The sequence below is a fragment of the Chinchilla lanigera genome, unplaced genomic scaffold (assembly GCF_000276665.1).
Source record: "Chinchilla lanigera isolate Chin_1 unplaced genomic scaffold, ChiLan1.0 scaffold00007, whole genome shotgun sequence".
Lineage (NCBI taxonomy): Eukaryota > Metazoa > Chordata > Mammalia > Rodentia > Chinchillidae > Chinchilla > Chinchilla lanigera.
Window position 1 is genome coordinate 33,377,037 of NW_004955408.1, and position 27,515 is coordinate 33,404,551.

The window sequence follows — 27,515 nt, forward strand, 5'->3', positions numbered from 1 at the left end:
TTCTCTGTCTTAATATATTAGTCAAAATAAGCTAACTTATTAGCTTAAAATAAGTTATTGTGGTGGATTGACAACTGGTGGTCAACTTATAACACCCAGCTGAACTGAGTAAGCATAGTGCTGGGTGTGGGAGGTCCACCTGAGGTTTGTTGCCAGCAATGTAAGAGGCAAAACTGGAGAAGAAGAGGAACTAAGGCTGTTGGGAACTGAGGAAGGCTGGTGGGAGGTAGTAAAAGGCTGTTGGGAGCTAGCAAAAGTTGTAAGGAGCTGTTGGTCCTTTTGGAGGAGCTTGTCATGCTGGCTTTCCTGATGAACTTGGCTGTTTTCATTCTTCAAGGAGCTCGGGACCTTGTTGGCACTGAAAATAGCATCGGTTCACTTTGGGGGAGCTCTGGTCATTTTGAGCATTGCTTCCTGGCTCTGGAGGGGAAGATGGTGCACTGAGAGTTTCCTGGAGAAGCTTGCTGTGTTGGCGTCCCTGATGGGAACTCAGCTTTCCTGATTATCAGAGGAGCTCGGGACCTCACTGTTGCTGAGGATAGCTGTGGTACCTTTTGGGGGAGCTACAGTTCTTACCATGTGCGTTGCCTCCTGGCTCCAGTGCAGATCCTTCATTCTGCTGGCACAGACTTCCTAAATTCCACCACTGACCTTTGGGCCTTCCCAGTGCAGATCTGTGAAACAGGCCTGCCATGAGATGTTGTTGTGGGTTCTGGGCCTCCAGTTGGATTCATGGGAGGCATTATTATAGGCTCTAGGTCTTCAGCAGGACTCATGCAGAATATTATTGTGGGATCCAGGCCCTCAGCTGAATTCTTGGTCTATAGTGTGTGGACAGATTTCCTGCACTCTCTTGTATATGATTCTTTGCAGGACTATTATAAATAATCTTATAAAATATGTGTTCTGTATTATATTGTTCCCCTTGCAAAATAAACTCCAAACTACTACAGTTATCTATCACTGTAAAACAAATAAAACCTAACATTTATTGCTTAGAAGCAGTATCCATTTTATTTGCTCATGCACTCTATGGATAAAATATTTGTATTATGGTTAGCAAGGAGGTCCTCCTCCTGATCTTTCTTTGGGTCACTTGTGCCGCTGCAGTCATCTGGCAGCTTGTCTGCACATGGGTTTTTCAATGTGGTCTCTTTCACATGTTTAGCCATTGGTGCTGACTAATGGCTGGGTTACATGTCTTTGGCAAGCTAGCCTAAATTTCTTTACCTGTTAGAAGGCTTCACACAAGCAGCACAGAGTAAACTCTAATGCATAAATATTTTCCTTATGCTTACGTCATATTTGCTAATATCCCCATGGCCAAAGTGTGGTACATAACCAAAAAACGATGTGTCAGAGAAGTGAGTATGCAAGGGTGTGAAATCAGGGAAGGGTGGATTCATCTAGGCCATGAAAGTAACAATCTACTACATAACAAACACCTCTGTATATCTCACAAAAAGGCTTATTTCTTTTTTTTTATTTTAAAGATAAAAGGAGGGAAACATTAACAGACATACAACATTTTACAACATATCACAAGCACAATACAGACAATACAGAGTTACAAACAAAGTGGTAGGGAATTAACAATGGTGGTTGTATTACATATTGATATCTTCAAAGTGGCTTCTCATGAAAACAGATATAGACATGCAATACTGGTCAACCAAAGGCTCATTGACAGTTTCTTTCAGCATAGAAATAGAAGACAGAAGAACAACCATGTTATCTATCCTGTATATACATGCATACAAAATTTCTCCTTCTTTCCCTTCTCTTTTCCCACATCCCAGAAGAAAAAGGCTTATTTCTTATATTACAGTTCAATGTACATTGACAAGGAAACTTTATCACAGTCATTCGGGAAACTGGGGCCATGCTATCTAGTGGGTATGCTGTTTTCTGAAACTTCCTGTAAACCAGAAAGGCAGAGAATGGAGGATTGAAGAAAGGATTTAGAGACCAAGCCTAGAAATGTACATCAGTTCCAGCCGCATTTCAGTAGCCAATAGTCTTTTGGGCTTTGGCTGACAGCAAGGGGATTGGGAAATATAATGCTCAGGAAGAAGAGGACAAATACTCATTGGCATGCATTAGTATTCTTTGACACAGTTAATAAAGCTAAACTAAAATTATAGGAGGCCACTATTTTGGACTAAATTCTAGGCCATCTAGTGATTTCAACAATCAGACAAAAAATCAAAATGGACTTATTCACGTTAAAGGTCTATTTCGCCAAAGTCAAAGTTTTTATCTGATCTCCGAAGTTGGGGGAGGGGAGGAGAGAGAGAGACTGACTGAGAGAATAAATGAATACACCCAAATTCCTCAAGCAGCCCAGTTTCAGTGGCCTTGAAACAAGACCCACTAAATCGAAGTAATCCAATGTTAACAAATCAGTCATTTTTCCAGCATAATTTCTCCATTCTTCTATTATAAGGAAAGTAACTTTGAAATGACCAATCTGCTTTTGTTCTTTGTTTTTGTTTTTTTTTAGTTTGTTTTCTGTTTAAAAATCAACCACCACAGCTTAGCTCTTTGTAACAAATTCTGTTTTATGGAGTGAAGTGCTGCCCAATTTTAAAATTACAAAGCCAGTTAAAATTTTGAAACAAATTTTTGTACTATTGTCTTTTGACAATACCTGGTCACCAAATATGAAATATTTGTCCCCTTATTACCACACTATACATATACTGTTCCAGAGACACCCTATCTAGTTCTGCATCCAGAATCTGTTGTTGATACACAGTCCTTTCTGTATACAGGTACAGATATGCTATAGGTGCAGATCGGGTACAGATGTTATCTCGTGCTCAGGTAACCTATATACCATGTAAATACATACTATGTATCTTTCACCTGTTTACCATATGTTAAGTGGTAGAGCACGTCTATAGTGATTTTGAAATACCTCTTGACAGACATTGTGAAGGCTCTTTTGCTGGGGATAGGAGAAATTCTGTTTTTAGATTCTAATTCTGATCTTTGGGGAGAAATAGTCACAGGTTAGGCAAATATTTTATTGTACATCACAGCTTTCCCCACTTTTTTTAGTACCCATAAATGATTCTTGCCTGAATGATTGTGTTTTTTCTAATGGTGATTTTGTGTTTTCATCATTCTTTATATATTAGATTTATATTAGTAGGACCGTAGGTAAGCCAGGGGGAGTTCTGATAAACTTCTCTAACCCCTTGCATACGAAAGAAGCCCACCTGCATATGCCACTATATTAAATAGCAAATTATTATCACTATCATTTAATCACTTAGCTGTTTTTGGCCCGTCATCTTCGTTTAAGATTGCCAGGTAAAATATAGATTTGCAGTTAATCTGAATTTGCTGAATAACGAATAAATTTTTACTGTGTTCCTCAATATTGCATGGGAAAGACTAAAAATTATTCATTGTTTATGTGAAATCCAAATTGGTTATCTTGCTTTTTATTTGTTCAATCCGGCAAAAATTCTCACTAGAATATAAAACACAGGAAGTGGGGAGCCTTTGTCAGGTCCTCAGTGCGCATCGAGGGTGCACAGTGTCGGGCACATAGTAGGAGCCTGTTCTGAACGAATAAGTGCATTATTAAATGAACTAGTAAGTAACTGAATAAAAGGATGCACGGGAACGCTTTGGCGGGCAGTGGGAGAGGGCTGGGAGCACCTGCCGGGACGCCGCCCCCGCTAGGAGCCAGGAGCGGATCCAGGGCTCAGCTCCCCAAGCCTACGCGCCGAGGTCACGTGAGCACGCCCGGTGACGTCATCACGTATGCGCTGTCCGCCTCGCCGGGCTGTGGTGGCGGCGGTGCCTGCTCCGCTGTTGTGGTGAGCGGGAGCTTCCTGGCGACCCGGGCCCAGCACCTACCGCCTGCGGAGCGGTCCAGTCTCGCCGGTGGACCTTGCGGCCCGCTCTCCCTGTCACAGGCTGTCACCGGCAGTCTGGCTGCCTCCGCGCTGGGAGAACATCGCCTCAGGGCCATGTCCAGGCCCGACAGCGTCTCCCCGCGGCCGCCCGCTCCGGGCGGTGGCGGCGGCGGAGGCGGAGGCGGCGGCGGCGGCGGCCCCGCTGCCTGTGGGTCTGGGGGCGGCCGCCGGGCCAAGGGGCTGAAGGACATTCGCATCGACGAGGAGGTGAAGATCGCCGTCAACATCGCGCTGGAGCGCTTCCGCTACGGGGACCAGAGAGGTGAGTCCTGACCCCCACGCCGCGCGGGCGGGCCCGCGAGAGGGCCGCGCCGCGCCGCACACGGGGAGCCGCGGCGGGCCGGGCCGCGGGGGGCGTGTGTCTGGCCTCGGGAGTCGAGGTCGGGGGCTCCAGGCAGGGCCTTTCCCCAGGCTTTTCGCGCTTCGGGCGGCGGAGCCGACGCTCTTCGGGTTACTGCTGAGCTGCTGTAGGTGTCGCCTTCAGGGAGGCGCGTGTAGGCTGCGGCCGTGTGAACGGAGGCGGTCGGGCACACGAGCGCACCGCCAGGGGCTGGGGCTGTTGGAAGCTCAGACGCATCGTGCCGCACACTTAGATTATACCTGCCGCGGCGCACGGAGCGCGGTCCACGTCTTCAGGCTTAGAAAGCTGTCTGGGGTCGCAGAGACCGGCCGCCGACCCTTGGCGTCTCTGCAGCATGTTCATGCTTATTCCAGTTTGCTGGCTTCATTAAGAGAACTCTGGCTGTGGAAGCGTACACTCCAGTCTCGGCCGTGCCCTGGGCAGGTTGATTTTGAACGTAAACGGAGGGAAAACCTCGGCGCTACGTAACAGTAAATCTAGCCCGCAGGAGGGAAATACGAATTCATACGGTTTTGAAAGCAAGGACAATGGGGTTTCATAGTGAAAATCCATAATGCTTGAGGTAGACCTCCTTACAGAGGAAAATAGGCTTCTCGTTAATTTTTTGTTTGAGTTCAGGCTGGCCTCGAACTCACAGCAATCCTTCTGCCTCCTCAGCCTCCCGAGTGCTGGGATTACAGGTGTGCGCCACCACACCTGGCCAGCTTTTAGTTAATTAAGTAAGGACTAAGTTAAAATAGCGATAAAAATGCTCATCAGTAATTATACCAACTCAAGAGTCCAACAGAAATAAGTAACAGAAGTACTCTTTGATGAATGTCATAGTTCTTTATCATTTGTAGGTTTAATACATTAAAAAAATTAACATCAGAATTCTGGTATGCATTCAGTTGTTGAATGAATATTTATTTTACCTATAGAACAAATTTGATTATATGCTTATACAGATGTTTTCAAATTGTTTCTATGTGTATTGCTTGAAAGAAAATTGCTTACCCACAAGTAATACTACAGTATTTTGTTTTTTTTGGTGCAGAAATGGAATTTCCTTCTTCTTTGACCAGTACTGAAAGAGCCTTTATTCATCGATTGAGTCAGTCTCTTGGTTTGGTCTCCAAAAGTAAAGGGTGAGCTGATAGTTCTTCTTACTTTAAAAAAAGATTATTTTAAAAAAATAAATGTGTCTTCCAATGTTTAAATAGTTATTATAGTTTTTACTTTCACATTCTTAATTATACTGTATGTAGATAAAATCATTCAGGTCTCTGTCAAGTTCAGCGTTTTCTTTCCTCCTCCAGTCATGCCCCAGGGCAACACCCACCCCGAAAATGTGAGAAACAGTACAGTTTTCTCTATCCACCTTAGTTTGATAGAAGATGAACAAGAGAAAAAACAGATTTATTAAAATGTTGACCACTTATAGGCAGGGAAAAACTCACTAATGAGTAACTCAAAGTTGGGGCTTATATAGCATCTTAATAATTGATTTAAAAATTTTTTTAGATTTTTTTGGTACTGGGAATGGAACTCAGGATTTAATCTTGCCTGGCAGCCTCTTGTGCCCCTGAGCTATATAACAACTTAATAAAGAAGAGTAACTTAAAAGCAATAGAGCTTTGTGTGATGGTACACACCTGTAATCCCAGCAGTAAGGAAGCTGAGGCAGGAGGATCCCTGAGAATTTCAGGCCAGTCTGGACTTTATAGGGCGATCCTGTCTCATTTAAAAAAAAAGTGATAGAGAAAGGGAAAAGACTTTTTAGGTGTGGCAAATTGTGGAAGGTGTCTAGGAGGAAACTACTAGGAGATAAGGGTTGTTTCACCAAGTTTTGTTATGTCAGCTCCTCCGATCCTCCCTCTGGTTTGAGTCTAGATTTGGTCTCTGTAAGGTTATCCTGCTGTTCTTGGTAAACAGGGATATAGTATGGAAAGGTTTTTCTTGTGTCTGCTTTTTCTTATTTGCCTTCAGCTCAAAATAATCCTTATGCCAAAGTGATGTATTTTGGGGAAGTATATTCTGAATCTCTTCAAAGGTAAATTTTGAAAAATAATTTACAAGGTAAAGTTGATTGAGTAAAAATATTTTTATTTTTGATAGAAACTCCTTTTTCTTTTTAAAAGAATAGATATACAAGATAAATGTAAGTACTGTATTCATAGAACTTATTTCTTTTAATATTAATATATTGTAATAGTAAGATTTGTATTACATGTTCATTATTTTATTTTCTACCAAAGAATCTAACGATTATCTCGGTGTGGTGTTGCATGCCTGTGTGCTAGCACTCTGGAGGCTGAGGCAGGATGATCAGGCACTTAAGGTCAGTCTGACTATATAGTGAATTGAAGGCCAGCCTGAACTACAAAAGTGAGACCCTGTCTCAAAAAACTAGACAGGGTCTTGATACATAGTTCAGGCTGGCCTTAAACTCATTATGTGGCCAGGCTTGCTTTAGACTCATGGTGATCCTCCTGCTTTAGCTGCCTGAGTGCTGGGATTACAGGAGTATACCACCGTGTCCAGCTAAAAGAAAGGAATCTAATGAGTAGAAATGATTAAAATGGAACAAGAGAAAATAGTGTATGTATGGTTATTTTTATTTTTATTTTTAAAAGTCTGATCTTGGGGAAAGGCATTTAAGCTGTCCAAATTGAAGAACTCTAAAATTCTGTGGAACTACATTTATGTGCTACATAATGATGTTTTGGTCATTAACAGACTGTATTGATAGTCCCACAAGATTGTATTGCCTGTTGATGACGTGACCTTAATTGATGTAAGCACAGTGAGTGAAATTGCATTTGTCAGGACATACCCTATTGTTAAATGATGTGTGGCTGTACTTTATACTGGGAATAACTATAGTGGTATCTCTTTTCACCACCACTCTATATACATAGAGTGTAAATACCACTCTATGTAGATACCACTCTTCTCAATATTGGTACTGTTGACATTTTTGGTGTGAAATTCTTTATTCTATTCTATTTTTTTTTTTTTTTTTTTAGCATTTAGGCTGTTTAGCAGCCTACCTAGCCTTTATACCTTACATTCCATTAACAGTCCCAAACCCAGCTGTGACACCTCAAATACCTCTAAACATAGCTAAAAGTTCCCTGCAGAGCAAAATTGCCCCAGATTGGGACCCACTGATACAGAGGTAAAAAAGATAAAATTTCACCTTACCTGTTTTTAAGTTGAAAAGAGGGAAAACAACACTTTATTAAGACAATGTTAACAAAAACATGGTCCTAGCATGAAAGTAGCTGATGTTGAGATGTCTTGTATATATGAATCCTTAATTACTGCCTGAGGGGAGTTTACCTTAGGTCAGTGTGTATTTAGCTTAGGCCAATGCTACAACAGTGGTTAGGTTCCTGAGCCTGTACATATTACGGTATATAGTCCAATGGATAGGTAAACTGCTGTATTTGAAAGTGAAAATACAGAGCTTTATCCAATAATACATGGGCCAAACATATATTGAGATTCATATCTTTCAGCGTCTAGGAAGATATTAGGGTGCACTTGTAATATGTTATATAGTGCCCCTAAGAAGGCATGGGAATAATTTTTAGTTACATTAATATTTATACTAGAAAATATATAAATATTTACACCAAGGTAAAGACTTAATAACTCCATGCCGGGGAAAGACTTAATAACTTCATGCCTTCAGGCCAAATAAATAACTGCACACTTATAAAAAGCTTCCAGTTTCAGAACAGTTTGGATTTCAGAATTATAGGTAAGAGTTTTTTGGCTTCCATTTAAGACAGCTATTTTAAATACACAATTATATAGCTACATCATTGCTATAGTCTTAAATTCTAAACTGCAGACTTTGAGAATGATCTTAGAAAATCAGTCTCTAGGAATACGCTACCTCTACTTCTGTTTAGTAGCTGCACTGTCTTCCTGCCTCAGCCTGATCATTTAAGGAACGATCTAGGATGGAGAAACATCTGGGGAAGGAGTGAGCAAGAAAAAAGTCATCAAGACAAAGGGGGAGAATGAGAAAACACTGAAAAGCCAGAGAAAGAGAGGAGAAAGGAAAGATGCTAAGGGAAGCAAGGCAATGGGGCTTACTTATCTAGTCCTTAACACCTGTAATCTTAAAGACGCAAACCTTTTTGGGAAATATCCTAGTTTTTCCCCTCCCATTTTGATCTTTGAGCAGACTTTGTATAGTATTTAGCTGGTGGTACTTCTTATTTTCAAATGCTTTTCCTTTAAAAAAATTTTTTTTAATGAACAGAGTCACTCTAAATTTACTTCTCACATTCTTTTCATTTACATAAAAAGTTATACCTGACTTACTTTTCATGCTTTTTTTTGGTCGTTCTTTGGCAAAGTTTTTTGTTTTTGTTTTTTCTTAATCTTGTAGCATTAATTCATTGATTTACCAAGTTAATGTTAAGCAAAATAAATCAGACACACAAGCTTAGATACCACATTGTTTCTCTTATATGAGAAACCAAAAATATACCTGAAGACCAAAATAAAAGATACTAGGAAAAAAAAGAGAGGTGGACTGAGGTGGGAAAGGAAGGTAGGGGAAAAAAAAGCACAGCCAGAAGGGAAGAGAGTGGAGGATGTAAAAGGAATTAAGCTTGTTATATACTTGTACCAACTCCTCCTCTTTCTGTGCTGCAAACATGTACTAATAAAACTTTTAAAAAGTGAAGGAACTGAACCAAAGCTAAAGAATGAGAAAATAGAAGTCTTGAAATAGAAACCAAGCTTTCTGACCTATACTCATACCTGGTTGCATCTGAAATACGTATCACCAAACCGTAGTCTCAGCACAAAATGAAATGTAAGTCAGGTATAAATTTGTATGTAAATGAAAAGAATTTGATAAGTAAATTCAAAATGACTTCGTTTAAAAATTTTTTTAAAAGGAAAAGCATTTGAAAGTAACAAGTACCACCCGATAAATACTATACAAAGTCTGCTCAAAGATCAAAATGGGGAAAAACTAGGATATTGATACTCAGGAACATACTGATTTGTTTGTATTGACTTTGTATCTTCTACGCAACTGAACGTAGGTATTCTAGAAGTCTTTGGCCAGTCCTTTTACTTTGGAAACCTGTTTTCTTAATGATAAAGTTTAAAGGGGTTAATCTCTTTGCCGTTGCTTAAGATTCTGTAGTTTAGTTTGGGTTTCTTTGAAGGTTTTAGAAAATAGATCTCAGGGTTCCTTTTTGGTAATATACAATTTTTTCTTTTTGCTGGCCTTTTTTAAAAAGGCTACAGTGTGTGATGGATTCTTTTTTTCATTTCCTAATGGGTTCAATTTAGTTTAGTTTTGATTATTTTTATAAGTGCTCATCTTTTTTAAAATTTTTATTTATTTTTTTATTTTTTGTTTTTGGTTTCTTTCCGGTACTGGGAATTGAACTCACAACTTTGCGCTTGTCAGGCAGGCGCTGTGCCGCTGAGCTAAATCCCCAGCCCCAAGTGCTCGTCTTTTAGTGGAAATATTCTTTTAGTCATACCATACTTTGGTGGCCTTTAGTGTAACCTGAAGTTTTCTTTGACAGTCTTGTCAGGTTTCACATACAAAAATTTCTCCTCATATTTTGTTTGCTTTTTTCCTCAACTTAAGTCACTATGTTTTGGTTCTAAGAGTAAACTTTCCTCAGTCTTTGGCTTCTTCATATCCAAAACCATAATCTCTGTCCCGTTTTGCTTATTCGAGGTTAGACAAAATAGAATTTACAAAATAAACTTCATTAAAAATTTGTGAAATGAAGAAATACAAAGTGTGTGAAAGGTTTTCCAAGTACATGTTTCTTATACTGAGACTGCTAAAGTCACTACTTCATTGGTACTGGAATACTCTTCTGACCTCTTTTCACAAGGCTGTACAGCACAAGAAAGACTCTTTTTATATTTAGGTTATTACCTCCCTTACCTCCTGCTTGAAAGGTTTCTTGCCTCCCCTCTCCCCCTAGTTAAAATAGGAAAAATGGATTTAAAGCAATGAACTCGTTAAATTTTTAGACATCCATTGAAAAAGAAACCCTGCTGTGTCCAATGATAAGAACAGAAGGCAACATTTAAATACTGTTATGCAACAGGCATTGTGCTAGATATTTAAACAGTTAACATTAAAACTTTACAATAGTTTTATAAGATGGGTTCTGTTAATAACATCTGATAACTGTATAATAGGAGTCAATTAAAGCCTAGAGTTGTTAATTAATTTTTCTAAGATCACATAGCTAGCAAGTGTCAGAGCGAGGATTTGAACACTGTTAATATTTAGCAAATTGGTTTTATGGTTTACTGTGAGTTTATACTATTGTACTGGGTCCAATGAGGAATTAGAACAAAATATTAGATCTTATCTTCAAGTTACTTATAGCCCGTTAAGAACATTGTATTTACCGCATAGTGTGGTACCACAGGAAAGCAGCTGTGTTCATTTTAGTGATAAAATAGTTAATTGGTTGGTTTATTATTTTCAAATTATAATAGTGCAAATTCTAGTAGTAAATTGTAATTCTGTGTTATACCACTGGACAGAACATGATCCAGAGCTAGATTTTGGCATTTATCTGCCTAATGGAACTGTAAGTGGAGATACAAAATTAACAATTTTGCTTTTTAAAAACAGTAACTCCTTAGTGGCTGTCAACTTTAGTCATTTTCTTTGAGTAATTTTGGCTCTTTATCTGATGTTTTAAATTATTCTCAAACTTGGGAAGTAGTACATGTTAAGACATGGTTGTTGAGTTAAAAATTCAGTAATTTGGTCATTGAATTGATTAATATTAGAATTGTATTAAATTTGACTAGTTACATTATCAGTTTTCCTTTTTTGGCAGTGGAGAGAGTTCTAGGGAATAAATCCAAGACCTTGCATATACTAAGCTTGGGCTTTTCCACTGAACTACATCAGTGACCTTAAAGTGGTAGCATATATCATTGACACTGGCAGTGGTGAATATAGTAGGAACAAGAAGGAGTAGTAGCCAGAGGTTGAATCTTTTACTAAAACAAACATATCAGGTTGATGCTGTGTTTGTGCCCTATCAGCTGTGCTAAAGTTGAATACACGAAATTTTACAGTTTAGTAATTGTAGTGGCTATGTATTTAAACTTGCTTAATATGAATTACTTTTATACACAAGTACTATATTAGGCAACTTACGTTAAGAAAATTTCAGTTCAATCCATTATTTTGTCAGTAAACTTGTCAAGGAAGGAGTGTGTTTTAGTTTGTAATTTCAGCTTCTATAGGTTCTGGCAGATAGTAGATGCTCAGATAATATATGGTAAATAATTGAATGAATGAATAATAGAAAAATTAGTTAAAGGTGAAGTATAGCAAAACCTTCCTGAGATGATTTTTAAGAAAATATAGAATTGCTAGATGAATGAGAGACTTTATTAGGCAGTATACACTGTTGGAGAAATAAAACAGTTTAATTGTAGTCAAACAATTAGTTGAAAGCCGGGCATATGGCTCAGCACACAGTGCCTGCTTGGCAAGTGCAAGGTCCTGAGTTTAATTCCCCCTACTAAAAAAAAAGGAGTATTACTAGACAAACACTAGACTGCTGATTTTTGATCTAGTGGTAATTTCAGTATATCTTCTTTTTGTGAAATGAATATTGTGAAGTTTCAGAAAGGTTCACAGGAAAAGAACCTACTATAGAGAATGTCTCTAGAATTCAATAATTTTGATTTATTGTGGAAACAACTAAAATTTTTAGATTAGCTTAAGTTTTAACTTTTTTATTTCATAATTTAAGGGATCACTGAGCACTTAAAGAGTTGATGATACATGGAAATCTTCTAATTCTTTAAAGAAATTCATTAAGGAGTTTCCACATATTAAATATCTTGGTAAAATGAAAGCCTCACTTAAAAGACTTATGCAGATAAAACTGTACAGGTTAATTTTCGGTTTAATACTTTTCTGCACTGAAGATATTGTTGATAAATTTCAACTTAATAAGTATAAGAAAAATAAAATTGTACATTTTATTTTCATAATATTTGTGACTTTGTTGCTCATTTTTATAATACCTTGTGTGATGACAATATTAACAAATTATAAAACATTTATGACATATTTGGATACTTTTTTTTGAGTTTAAGAAATATTTTTTCCTGACAATAATTGTAATAGCTTTCACTTATTTAGAGCCTAATCTGTGAGAGATGCTATACTTTAAATGGCACCATCTTAATCGTATGAATAGTCCTTTGAAATATGTATTCTTTTTAACTTAGGCTCAGGACCATTAAGTAATTTGGTTATAGTCTTACAAGCTAGTAAATGGTAGAACTGGGATTTAAATTCTGGTCTGTGTGCCTTCATAGCTTGAGCCAACACTATATTGCTAGATTATAGTCATGTATTACTAAATTAATCAAAACATTTGGAGGCTTGCTGTGTGCATAACATTTTACCTAGTATTCTTGGAGCTACAGAAATCATAAAAGACACAGTCAGGTCTGTCATAGTTGAAGAAACAAACCTCCAGCAAATAACTTGAATAGTTTAGGTCATCATTACCTTATAATTGAAGTGTCTGAAGCTTTGAAAAATTTCTTTTGTTAAAAAAATATACTGTAAGTAGTTGTCAGTAATGGAGCTTTATGTATTTTGTGGTTCAGCCACTAAAACTGGCTGTATTAACAGATTTTCATGGGGGTATGACATTAACCAATATATGGAACCATTCACTATGGAAGCATTTAATGAGATATACTAATCTGAAGAGTCAACCATAAGTTTTTCATTATTATTTTTTGGTTTTTTGTTCAACCCTCCCCTCTGTGCTTCTCAGCATGTATTAATAAGTAATGTTTGTTTGCTAAAGACAAATTTTCATAGTTCTGGGTATGTAGGCCTTTTTGCTTATTTAAAATTGGATTTGCAGCATTTTGAAATTTTATTGAAAAAGTCTGTGACCACTTGAGCTCAGAGTCATTCTTTACTGAATTTTTTGGGACTTTTAGTATCTTAATGAAACATTTTGATTTTTTCAATGTTTTGCTTGAGACATATTTTCTAAGTAGGCATACATCATATTTAAACAAACTGACTATATATAATAAATAAATGATTTTTATTAATATTCAGAAAGGGAGCAAATAGATACCTAACTGTGAAGAAGAAAGATGGATCAGAAACAGCTCATGCAATGATGACCTGTAATTTGACTCATAATACAAAACATGCTGTTAGGAGCCTAATTCAGAGATTTCCTGTCACCAATAAAGAGCGTACTGAACTTCTGCCTAAAACAGAAAGAGGAAATGTGTTTGCAGTTGAAGCTGGTATGTATTTTCTGGGGAGCTTCCTTGTTTACCCTATAATTTGATGACTGTTCTTTTTTCATTTTAGGTTTATTTAAAAAGACTAATATGAAATGAAATAAGTTTTCTCGGGTTGAATAGTTTGTCAGAAGTTATTAAGAATTATGAAAATTTTGGGACATCATAGAGTTAGACCAAGTTTTTTTTAAGTGTTATAATGATAGTTATTGTGTATGGTTTGTTTACTGTGTAGGCAATATACTAACCCTTTATGTAAGACCTTGGCAAGGTAAGAATTTTCCCTATTTCACTGAGGAGGAAACTAAAACTCATAGGAGTGAAACAATTTGTTCAAAGTCACTCATCCAGCCAGTAAACTGCAGAGCTAGGAGTTTACTCTGAAGTTTGGACCTTCCCATATTATACATGATACACTAATTAATAAGAGTTTGAATTGTTGGAGCTTTAGTTTCTGCTAAGGGATGGGGCACAAACTTTGGTATATTAAATTGCTCAAAGGTGATAAGTAATACGTTTAGTTTATAAAATGAAGTTGTCATTTTACTATTTGGAAAAATAACTTCAAAATGAGAAAAGTATTGTTTATTGCCTCTGGTGACCATTTGCATAATTATTGCCTATTGGAGCAGTTCTACATCATGTAGAAAGCAGATATCAAAGAACTTATTTTAAGTACAGGCATACTTTTTGAGCTATACAGAGAATATAAAACATACCTTCTTTATTTCTATACTACCTGCTTAGTTAAATGTGAATATTGGCTAAAGAATGCTCAATTAGGATATTAAGTTTTAGAATATAATGCTTAGACATTACACGTGTTATTCTGTTTGATCACTTGATCTTACATGTGTAACTTTAAACATATTTTTCTTTTTTGCAGTGTGTTTTCATATTTATGTAACAGTTCTGATAAGTATAAAATACATTATTTTCTACTATAAAATTTTAAATTTCTGTGACCATTGATACAAACATAAAAAACTGAATATAGAGTATAAAAATTGTGTTTGCTTTTTTTGTTTGTTTTTTTTCCGGTACTAGGAATCAAATTCACGACCTTGCGCTTGCCAAGCTGGCGCTGTGCTGCTGAGCTAAATCCCCAGCCCCTGTTTTTGCATTTTAACAGCTATTGATGGATTAATTTTTATTCAGTTTTATACACTATGCATCAGAATTGCTTTTGAGAGGTTTGCTTTGTAATTGATAACTGACATTTCTAGCATTCTGTAAGCTTAGCAAATGTACAACAGTTGAGGCATTGCATGCTAACTTTATGTAAACTGAGCAGACAAGAAACGCTTGAAAGGAATTACATAGAAATTATTATGCTTATCTTTTAACACTTCTGTTTCAGTGTTGATCAGTCTTTCTTTATTTTTTCATCCTCAAAGAAAACCGAGAAATGAGCAAGACAAGTGGACGACTCAATAATGGCATACCTCAAATTCCAGTGAAAAGAGGAGAATCTGAATTTGATTCATTCAGGCAGTCTTTGCCAGTGTTTGAAAAACAAGAAGAAATTGTTAAAATAATTAAGGAAAATAAAGTAGTTTTGATTGTAGGAGAAACTGGGTCTGGAAAGACTACACAGGTTTGTTTTTCCTTTGTTGTTTAAAGAAAATAAAAATGATCCCACGTTGTAGTTTTATATCATATTTATACTACATCTGTTTAAACAGAAAAATAAACTTCTAGTTTTTCTAGCAGTTATTTCAGAAATAAATTAGTGTTGGGAATACACTTTGAGAATTTGTACAAAAGAAATGCTTTAAATTATTATCTTTAAACTGATACATTTGTTCCTTAATAAGACAGAGGTGAGGATGGGGTGTAGTATCATAGAAGGAACATAGATTTAGCCTTGGACTGAAATACTAGTTTTTCCCTGTGTTGGATATGAAGTTTTAGGTTAGTTTTCTAATGTACGTGAGCAAGAGACTTTATTTATAAGATGGGGCTAATAATTGCTACCATTTAGTGTGAAGTTTAGAGACAATTTTGATAAGAGCACCCTACATAGTGCTTTACATGGAGCTAAAGTAAAAGATGTAGAATAAATAATACAAAATCCATTGACTGAAGAATGAATTAATGTGATAGCTTTGACATGGATATTTAAAATCAAAGTACCTTATTTGAAGTTGCACTCAATTATGAGAGGTTGGAAAAAGTATGGCACAATATGGCCTTTTTAAAATGTTTTTTCATTTCCAGCATTTCGGTATTAAAATCAGTTTGCTTTTGGTAAAGGCTCAGATAAAATATATTTGCAGATTTTTGTCTATGGAAATAGGTGCTTTTTAAAATAGGTTAAGAGCCAGGGATATAGTTTAGCTGCACAAGTGTCTGCCTGGCAAGCACAGGGTCCTCAGTTCAATTCCCAGTACCAAAAAAAAAAAAAAAAAAAAAAAAAAATAGGTAAGATTTCTTATGGTTATATTGGTTACTTGCATAAACTTTGTCCCCAGGTAGTAGAATGTCTTAGTCCATATTTTGTTGCTTTTAATGAATACCACTGACTGGGTCATTTATAAAGAATAGAAGTTTCTGTGGCTAACAGAGTCTGGGAAGTCCGAAAGCATGGCACCAGAATCTGGTGAAGGTTGTGTGTAGTATAATATGGTAGAGAGCGTCACTTGGGAAGCCAGAGCAACTGTGCCTGCGTAGATCTCTTCTAATTGCACTGAGGTCACCATAGAGGCCCTACCATCTTTACCTTATCCAACCACCACATTTACCTCTGAAAGACTCCATCTCCAAACACATCAAGATAATTTGTTAATTAAGTTTCCTACTCACAAACTTTTGAGGATCATATCAAAACATAGCAGAGGGGCTGGGGATTTAGCTCAGCGGCAAAGTGCCTGCCTGGCAAGCGCAAGGTCGTGAGTTCAATTCCTGGTACTGGAAGAAAAACAAAACAAACAAAAACATAGCAGAGAGTTTGTGAATTTTATCAGGTCCTAGCTTGTAGGATTATACCTTTTCACAGAATGATTCCTTATCATTAAAACTTGAGCCTATAGAACTAAATAATTAAAAATATGGCATTTTAAACTGAAGAGTGTATGGATTTTTCTTCAGCATAAGTCTTGGTATGATCAAGTGAAATAGCATGGAATTACTTTAAAAAAATCTGAATGTCTTAGATTGTTACCATTATTATTAGAGTACATTTTATCATTAGGTATTAATTATAGCCTTTTTAATTACTATGTTGAATGGAGATTAAACATGGAAATTTTGATAGAAGTGTTTTTATTTTACTAATATTATAATTAAAATAATTATAATTATTATTATTTGCAGTACTAGTAATTTAATTCAAGGCCTCCTGTATGCTAGGCAGATGTTCAATGACTGAGCTATATTTTCAGCCCTTTTTATTTTATTTTGAGACAAAATCTTTTTAAGTTGCCTAGGCAGGGTTTGAATTAGTGATCCTCCTGCGCTGGCCTCCCAGGTAGCTGGGATTACAGGCATATGCCTCCACATCCAATTTAAATTATGTCTTTCATAATGATACTAGGATATGGAATTATAGATGTCTTTTTTCACAATTATGTGTTATTTTATTAGGTATGAAAAGATAATTTAGAATTTTGCTAGTAAATATACACTTTGTTTTTCAAGAAGAAACTGTTAATCTAATGGGTTTAAATGTAACAGTCTTGTTGAGAGAGCTGAGGTAAAATTACCAATGTTTCTACTGTCTGAAATATAAAATAAAATAAAGTAATATCATTGGCCAAATTCATCTTACCTTTAATGGTATTAAGAAGTTAAATGCTTTTTGAATTTTTCTCCTTTATTCCTGTTTATTATGCAAAATTCAAGCATATGGAAAATGTTACAGAAATAGTGAAAGAATTATAATTCTTTTTCCACCATCTCTCTGAATTATTGCCAGAAATTTGGAGTATGTTTCTAATTTTGGGGGGTTGTTTGTATTCTTTGTTTTTGTTCTTTTCACCACATTGATATAGGCAGGTCTTTTAAAATAAGTATTTCTTTATAATATTGATATGTAGTATTTTTTAAAAACACCTGTGGGATAATGACATATGTACATTTTTTATCTTCTTCTGCTTAGCAAAAATTGGATACTTTTTCATGTCAGTACCTAGAGATATACCTCATTTTAAAGACAACTGCATAGAATTTCTGAATATTTTTATAATAAAAAATATTTACTGTATGCTGAGTTCTTATAGCAGTTGTGTCATTTTAGCCTCTCAGTATGCTTTGAACATATAGATTTTATTACCTCTTTTTACAGATAAAGATGAAAAACTAAAATTTATAGATGTTAATCTACCTTGGTTTACATAAATAGGAATTGGTAGAGCAGGAATTTATTTTTACACTATATTTACTGTCTTATATTGATTCCTAGTATTTCTTTGCTTATATGAGGGTTTCAGTAGGATAAATCCTAGAGGGGTAAATCCCCGATTAAGGATAGTATAGTTACAGTTTTAGTAGCTATAGTAACTATTTATGGTAAACTTTAAAAAGAGTTTATGAATTAAGATAGTTTTGAAAGTACTATTCTCTAAAGCTTGGTTAAGAATGGATTTAAATACATATTTAGTATGTGTTTTACTTTTGTCAATGTGGTAAGCAAAAAATAATGTTTTTATTTGCATTTCTCTGGTCCTGAGAGACTTGAGTATCTTTTTGTTTGCTTATTATCTGCTTATTTTTCTGAGTTCCTTACTTATATCCCATTTTTCTTTTGGCTTATTTATTTTGAATTTACTTTTGAAAACATTTTTGTATATGTTATGGATATGGGCCTGTTGCTGGTTAAACATTTAAAAAATAATTTCTGCAGATTTTTTGTTTGCTTTTTAGCTTTGCTTATGGTATCTTTTTCAGTAGTTTACATTTTTATTTAGTTGACTCCATCAACCTTCTTTTTGAGTTGAGGCCATGATAAAGTTAAAAACTACTTTCCTATAAATACATTTATTTAAAAAATTCATGAAGAATTTATTTTATTGTATCATAGCAGGTACAAATCTTACCTTTGCTTTATGTCAATATCTAATCTTTCAAACACAAGTTTTATTTAATTATCTACCCTTCCCTCTGTTTTAAGATGCCATTTTTAAAGATCAGTTGTTATAGGTCTATTTCTGGAATTTTTATTGTGTATCTCTAATCTCATTATCTATTTCTGCACCAGGATCCTGTTTTTTACTTTAATAATTTACAAAATATGGTACAAATTCTTTATTGTCTTCTACTTTTTTGAGTGGTTGTGGTAGAGTTAGTTTGCAGTGTATATTTGTAATTAATCCAGTCCACTTTCAAATGACACTATACCATGTCACAGGTTGTGTATCTTACTTAAAAAGAATCCTAATTCTTGCCTCCTTGTCCCTTATTATTCTTGTCATTCATTTCACTTCTAAACAGGCATACATATATCCCCTTCTAACATAAGATGTGTACATAAACCTAAGTAATCAAGTACATTGCTGCTGTTACTATTTTGAACAAACTTGTCTGTTAGGTCAATTAAGGATAAGAAAAATAAGTTTTGATTTTACCTTCACTTAGTTTTTCTAGATGTTCTTCCTTTCTTCATGAAGATCTAAGTTCCTGGCCTGTATTATTTTTCATTTTCCTTCTCTCTGAAGAACTCCCTTTGTTTGGAATATTTCTTCTTAGACAGTTTACTGGTAACAAATTCCATCAATTTTCATTCATCTGAGAAGGTATTACTATTTCCACTTTTGAAGGATAATTTTGCAAGGCGCAGAACTTTAGGTTGGTGGATCTTTTCAATATTTTATTTTACTCTGTTCATCTTGCTTATCTGGTTGAAGGAGAGGTCTTCCCTGTGTCTGAGAAGTCAGAAGTAATTATCTTTGCTCCTCCATAAGTAAGATTTCTTTTCCTCGTTCAGATCTTTTCTTCATCTTTGACTTTCTGTAGTTTTAAAATTACAGACTTTAAAAACATTTCTTATGCATTTATGCTTTTGGATGAACTAGTTAATTAACAAAAATCCTAGAGGCTAAGAAACTTATGAAAAGATTTTTTTCACTCACATTTAAAGAAATGCAAATCAGAATATATAAGCTATCAGACTGACAAATTTTAAAAAATGATGGTAATTCTGTATTTGTCAGGGTGTTGACAAGCAGCCCTTCTACTTTGTTGGTGAGGATATAAATTGTTTTGGAGGATAATCTGATAATTTTTCTATCTAAGTTAAAATATGTGTATACTCTGGACATTTCTTTCTTTTTTTTTTTTTTTTTTTTTTTTTTTTGATGGGGTCTTGCTGTGTTTTCAGGCTGGCCTTGAACTTAATATGTAGCCCAAGCCTACCTTGAATTCACGGCAGTCCTCTTACCTGAACCGTCCAAGTGCTGGGAATACATACTCTGAACATTTCTGCTGCTAGTGATTTGTATCTTTGCAAAAGCATGTTAAGATAGATGTTCACTACAGCATCATTTTTTTTAATAGCAACAAATCAATAACATGAAAAATTGGAAATTGCATAAATATTTGCTACATTATTTGTTAGATTATGGCACATATGTAAGGTGGAATATGTAGCTGTTAAATGGATTATACAGATTTGATACATTAAATGAAAACTAGTAGTTATAAATATCAAGTGCAGTGGTCATTTTGAATAAAAAACATGTTTATCTATGTAAGGATTCTGAATTGTGTAAGTTTTCTTTTATTGCAAGTGTTCATAAGAAATGTTAAAACAGTTACTTTATGGGGGAACACTTGGTGGTGAGGGTGGGTGGGTAAGATTTTTTACTTTTTATTTTGAATGTTTAGAATCCTCTTCAATTTTATTTAAAGTATTTGAAGTCTTAGGATTATGGGCTATTTTTGTTTTCTTTATGTTATTTACTATTTAAAAAACAGCAATTAAATTTTTAGTGTCATTTATTTTATAATTTGGCCTTATAGAAAATTTATATAGACTTTATAGAAAATTAATGTTTTTAAACTAGGGATTATTCTCCTTCAGGAATACAAAATATTTCTTTGTATATCCAGGTCTTCTTTTCTGTTTTTAAGACTGTTTTGTAGTCTTTTTCCTATAAGCCTTAACTATTTCTTGATAAACTTGATTGTAAATATTTTAGTTTGTTTCCATTGTGTGCAAGATGTTTTAAAATTACATTTTTAGCTGATTATTACTGGTTATATAAGAATTATTTATATTTGGGCATATTACAGAACTTTTTTAGTTTTAAAGTTTTTACTCTTTGTTCACTTGCACTTTTGAGGTATGCAAAATAATTGTCATTTTATATTTTAAAACTTCTGTTTCAGATTCCTCAGTTTCTTTTAGATGATTGCTTTAAAAATGGTATCCCCTGCCGTATATTTTGTACTCAGCCAAGACGATTAGCAGCTATTGCTGTGGCTGAAAGAGTTGCTGCAGAGAGAAGAGAAAGAATTGGTCAAACAATTGGATATCAGATTCGATTAGAAAGCAGGTAAAGACAGTCCTAATTTTTGTTATGCTTATAAAAGATGAAATGTACATATATTTCATTAGAAATATAGGATGTGTTAATTGAAAAGTCAAATGGTTATTTTTTTCAATGTAATTCTATATTGAGATGTTCAAATCGTGTTTAAACTTAGTGACTTTTCGAATAAGTGGTTTGAAAGAGTTTAGACTGAGATACAAATCCCATTTCATAAGTTTCATGGTGAAGTATAAGTTATTTCACCTCTTTGAGCCTCAGTTTTCTTTATAAAATGAGACTAATAAAACATATTAGACTAATAAAACATCCAAATTTGATGTGAAGTTTATAGAAAACAATGAATTTTACTGAGTTTTACAAGTTGAATAACCTTTATCCAAAATGTTTGGGACAAGACATGTATCAGATTTTGGAGTTTTTCAGATTTGGGAATGTTGGTATGTAGTTTACTGGGTGAGCATCCTTAATCTGAAATGCTTTCAAATCTGAAACTTTTTGAACACTTTAGATTTTATATTTTTGGAGTAAGGATGCTTAACCTCCAGTAGGGCTACAAATGGCTTCTTAATAAGGGGTACTAGTGTGTGTTAGCGTTTATGTGTTTGTGTTTGTGTATTGTAGTGCTGGGGATCGAATTCAAGGCATTACAAAAGCTAGGCAAGCACTCTATTGCTGAGCTGCCTTTCCAGCCCTGTTTGTTTTTAATAGTGGTTAAAATACTGATTTCATTTATTATGTATTCTTTACAAGTAAAATATATTTGAAGTTGTTTTAAAAATCTATTTTAAAACCAAATACATTATTTAGTTAATAAAAAGCTACTAGAAATAATACATTTGTGAGGTTATAAGGCATAAAATACATACTTCATGTAATTTTGTTAATAAGCTGTATATACCAGCACACTGTTATGTTAGTAATATTTATTCAAACATATGTCACCAGCATTTAAAGTGGTTATGTTTTAATTACAGAAAAGATTTGTAATTGTTTATTTTATTCTTTAAAAAGGGTTTCTCCAAAGACACTTCTGACATTTTGTACTAATGGGGTGTTGCTTCGTACATTGATGGCAGGTGATAGTACATTGTCAACTGTGACACATGTTATTGTGGTAAGAATACTGATGAATTTGTCTACATAGTTCAGATTGTGTGACATTTAAATACATAATTATATTTTTAAAAGAGGGTGAAATGAGATCTAAATATTGTTTTGAAGCGGCTAGTATGGTCAAGTTTTTAAAATAATTATTACATAAGGGTATTTTTACCATTGGGCCTTATGTGAGAAAAGAAAGCAAAGCAGTAGTTTTAAAAACACGCTTTTCATGTATGAAAATGATGCATGTACTTAAAGAGTTCTCCAGAAATAGTTTTATCTCTGTGCTTGGTCACCTTATCCCTTCTTCAATATCATGTTTCCTAGTTTGAGAATGCATTACTTTACAGTCATTCAGTTTCATGGTCAAGCTGCTAAATTAGTTACCTCATGATAAAATAAGATGCATTACCCTCTTATTAAAGAATTTTAAGTTTTTTTTTTTTTTTTTTTGGTTTTTCTCCGGTACCGGGAACCGAACTCACGACCTTGCGCTTGCCAGGCAGGCACTTTTGCCACTGAGCTAAATCCCCAGCCCCAAGAATTTTAAGTTTTTATCTAGTTTGTATCAGAAAAACATTAGCTTAAGTTTCGCAGGCTTTTAATAAGCAAGTTTTGGAAACTTACCCAAACTAAAGGATGCACCTAAGCCCTGATGCCAACAGAAGTCATTTAAATTGATTTTGTTTATATTTAAAAATGAGACTCTATTAATTTGGAATTTTTTATAGTTTATGTAGCTTTATATTTTATGGGGAATACTTTGTCATCTGCAGTAAGTTAATGAAGTCTGATTATTTTCAGATTATCCATAATACAGTATTTTTACTAATATTGATTGACTTTGTCCACATTTAATTTGAATTAGTGTAAGTCCAGCAGTGCTATTATTTTAAAGACTTAGGCATCCATAATGTGTTTTAACTGTTTTGTGGTTTTATTTCTGTTTAGGATGAAGTGCATGAAAGGGATCGATTTAGTGATTTTTTACTTACAAAGTTAAGAGATTTGTTGCAGAAGCACCCAACTTTGAAATTAATTCTTTCTAGTGCTGCTTTGGATGTAAATCTCTTTATAAGATACTTTGGAAGTTGTCCAGTGATACATAGTAAGTTAAATTATAACATTTCTTCTGTAATTTGTATGAAAAATACTTTGGAGTTTAATGTTTTTCTAGCAGAAATTAGAGTGTTCTAAAGCAGAGGACATCATCTATTTTCTCTTTCCTATGAGATAGGTTTCATGTTCTCTGTCTCTGTTGTTCTTGCTTACTTTTCCATCTACAGCTCTTTGGCATTGTGTAGTAAACCCAGCTCTCTAACCTTAAAAGAAATAGGTTTTATTTTGGCCTGATGTTCCTCTTTACATCCTGTCCTGTAGTGTCTTCCCTTTACTCTAGATTCCTTAGGAAACTAGTCTACATTCTCATGTTTACATCTCATTTACTCCTGATTACTTTTGATACTTATCTTTTGCTCTTCTTCTTTAATAAAAACTGATTTTGCTCCATCATTAAAATTTTTAAAAATTCCTCTTCAAAAATTATAAAAGTTGTATACATACTTTAATGAAATTATACAAATATTTCTCTAATGAAATATAGAGAAAAAGTTCATAGTTGTCCCTATCCTGTTCTTGTTCAATGGACTATGGATTTTAAAAGCTTTGTATCTGTCTTTGTTGGATGGCCATGCTCATCATATATATGTATGCTCATTTTTACAAAAATGAACACATATCTAATATATTATTTGTAATTTATTTATGACAATAAATCATGTGTATTTCTCCATTTTGGGTGCTCTGGATCTAGTTCATTATTGTAATCAGCTGTTTTAGTATTTTATAATATGGCTTTACCATGACTTATTTAACCACTCCTTTATTACTGAATATCAGATTAGTTTTAGATTTGCTATCCTTAGAAACCTCCACTGTAAATACTTTTATAAAGAACATCCTTGAATGTATGTCCTGTTATATACTTCTAGGGACAGATTTTTAAAAATGAAATTACTAAGTAAAAAAGTATATCATTTTTACTTTTAATAGCTTTTGCCATTTTACTTTTTCAAAAGGCTGACCTGATTTGTAGTTTTGAAAGGTGGGGGGCTGCTCACATGTGAAGTTCTAGCAGTACTGTTTTAACACTGATCTAATTGCCAAGTCTAGTATTTGGATTTTGGGCAAAACATTATACTTCAAATTTCTGTATTATTTCTCGTGATTGCCCTGCCTTTTTTTTTTTTTTAATGCTCAGAGTTCCTATTCAGTTCTTTTCTTTTTTGGCTTACTGCTTAAATACTGGTGTTTTCTAGGGTTATTCTCTTGATCCATTTCACCTTTCTATTTATTCTTCCTTACATTTCTGTCCTCTTTCTTCCTTTTGTTTTGTTGCGCTATTGGGAATCCACATTTAATTTCTCTGAAAGCTCTCATTTATGCCCTTGGTTTCTGCTTTCTCTTGTCTACCGATGACCCATATATATTTTCAATTCACATTGTTTTCCAGAGCTTTGGACTTAGATATCTTATAGGCATCTTGCTTCTAATATCCCCCAAACTGAATAGTTAATCTACAAAGCCTGCTTCCTTCTTTTCCTGTGTTGCCTGTTGTGGTTAATCATACAACTGTTGCCCTTCTTCATTGAAGTCACATACCTGTAAATTCTTCTCATAATAGTTTCTTGGGTGACTAGACACATTAAATCTGTGCATCTGTTAATTAAAATGTTGTCTTGGTACTCATATTTGATGTATATTAAATCAAACCTTAACTTCTATCCATTTTGTTTCTCCTTTCAGCTTTCCTTGTTACTGCAGAGTAACATCTTTCTGGCTATGCAAGACAGACATCCAAGAATTATATTTGACACTTCCTCCATTATTATACCTTCATATCCATTGTAATACTGAGTTCTATGTGTTTTACCTCCTGTCTCAAGAATCTACTTCTTTTCCATTTTCACTATCACTAGTCTTACTAAAATTATTTTCATCTGTTACCTGAGTTTACCATAGTTTATACCTGGCCTAGTTTCATTCTAATTGTATGTATGTATTTATGTATATATGTATGTATTTACTTATCTATCTGTTCATCTGTCTGTCTATTTATTTATTTTGGTACTGGGAATCAAACTCATGACCTTGTGCTTGCCAGGCAGGTGCTGTGCCACAGAGCTATATCCTTGACCCTTCTAATGGTCTTATCAGTTCATTCTCACACCACAGCCAGAGTGTTCTCTGAAGTGGAATTCTGATGATGTTGAGTACTCTCCTGAGCTTAATTATTTGAATGACCCTTATTGCAGAACAAAGTTCTAAACCTTCAAGGAGATACGTATTTCTGCCTGATGCGGAAATACAGTCCGTTCTTCACTTTCTTGTTTCTACCATTTTAAAAACCGGTTAGCCCTTTAGTTTTGTGAAAACATCATGCTTCTTCCCACTGCTGAGACTTTGCTCACACTGGTTTTTCTTCACTGCAAGCCCTTTTCCATAGAGCCTCGTCCAGTGGTGGTGAACTGTGCTGCACTGTGCTGCACATGTCCTGCAGTGGGCACACAGAGCCCTCTTTGTTGGCCTGGGAGCCAAATTTCCCCAGCAGCCAAGCATTGGATACAGTTGTTTTTTCTAGACTAAAAACTCTCAGATTTAATTCAGTGTTGGTTCTTTGCGATAAATGAGTTTTTGGTGCAGTTTGGGCACTTGGTTTATAAAATGTTTGCCATCACTGGCCCTAGTAGTTTTGTTCATTCCCTTTTCTTTTTCCTCATTTTCTCAGTGAAGATCCTTTTCTCACTGCAGTCAGATCTTTGTTATATAAGGTCATAGTGTCTTATACTTTGCTCTCATAGGAGTTTTCACAACTTTTTACATTTATTTTGGATTATTGGTTAATGTCTGTCTGCTATGCTACTGTGCTACAAGGTGACAGGATACAGTTCTTTTTCTGCTTGCCATTTGTATCCTTGGTACGTAATGTTATTCCAACACAGAATGAGTAGTTGACAGTTAAAAAAAAAAAAAAAAAGGTACAGTTGTCCAGAGTAAAAGCAGTTAGTTACGTATCATAGACAGATATCTATAAATCAAAATTATATTTAAAGGACAATATTGAGAGTCACTTGAACTTTAGAATTAGATATTACTATACCTTGGTTCATTAACCTGGTATTTTCATGTTTTTATGTGACTTATTTCTAAGATGAACCATTGACTTTTGAAAACTTCTGTTATTTAGTACAAGGAAGACCATTTGAAGTAAAGGAAATGTTTCTGGAAGATATTTTAAGAAGTACTGGATATACAAACAAAGAAATGTTAAAGTATAAAAAAGAAAAACAACGAGGTAAGTTTTTTAATTGAAGAAATAAAAAAGAAATAACTATTAAAAATGTCTTTTTGAAGTACTTCAGCTTTATATTATGGAAGTACAAAGACACTTAAAAGTATCTCTTGCATATAATTGTATGAAATTATGTTCACATATTGCCCCACATGTATCTCTTGATTTATATTTAGATATTGTAATCTGTGAAGAATTGAAAGTGACTACCAGAATTGATGGAGCTGAGTGTGTCTGTATCCAAAGTATCAACTTATGGAAACAAAAGAGTATATATTGGTTGCCCATAGCATGTCTCATAGATGGGAGGAAGAAGTGGATGAGAGGGAGGAAAGAGAATATCATCTGAGCAATAAGCTTATCTTATGTAAAAATCTCCAAGTTTCCAAATCTTGATATTATTATGGAGTTGGATCTGTGCTTTGAATTTAACATTATTTGCCCTTTTATATTATACCATATTATAGCTTTTGAATTAAGATTTAGATTCCTTTCTTTACTTTTAGCTATGTTATTCATGATGATAGACCTGCTTTCGAACTTTGACTTCTTTGTTTATTCTTTATGACCTTGGACAAATTTCTTAACTCTTTAGGATTATCCTCTTGAAAAATATTATTAGTAATGCCTATTTCACTGGGCAGTGCTGAATCACTTATATCTAAGTTGTGAAACTAGTAGGTCTTGAAGCTTTTGAGACTTAGGAATTATATCTAAAATCTCAAACAGTGGGCAGGGTGATAGAAGTTTAATAAATGATTTTCTGCAAAGTGCTATATAGATGTTAGTTAGATTGAAACATTAAGTCTAATATAGATAAAAATATTCTCAATTCTGGACTTACCTAAACATAAACTTCTTACCACTAGACAAATAGATGTTTTTAAGTAGTTTCATGTGTCTTTATCATACCATGTTTTATTAAATATTCTTAATATTTTTAAAAGGTAACTGCAGAATAAAGCCAGTTTTTATGT

The 27,515-nt window shown here is 34.6% G+C and overlaps 1 protein-coding gene across 1 annotated transcript in view; it reads left to right on the plus strand.

Annotated features, from left to right (window-relative positions):
* The first annotated feature begins 3,785 nt into the window (after positions 1-3,785).
* Positions 3,786-27,515, plus strand: part of Ythdc2 (YTH domain containing 2) — a 67,367-nt gene continuing 43,637 nt past the window's right edge. Inside the window, exons 1-8 of the mRNA XM_005376515.1 lie at positions 3,786-4,194; positions 5,330-5,420; positions 13,403-13,599; positions 14,994-15,193; positions 20,923-21,089; positions 22,098-22,200; positions 23,139-23,295; positions 26,434-26,541. Coding sequence (XP_005376572.1) covers positions 3,987-4,194; positions 5,330-5,420; positions 13,403-13,599; positions 14,994-15,193; positions 20,923-21,089; positions 22,098-22,200; positions 23,139-23,295; positions 26,434-26,541 — 1,231 coding nt within the window. The 5' untranslated portion in view covers positions 3,786-3,986. The remainder of the gene's footprint in view (positions 4,195-5,329; positions 5,421-13,402; positions 13,600-14,993; positions 15,194-20,922; positions 21,090-22,097; positions 22,201-23,138; positions 23,296-26,433; positions 26,542-27,515) is intronic.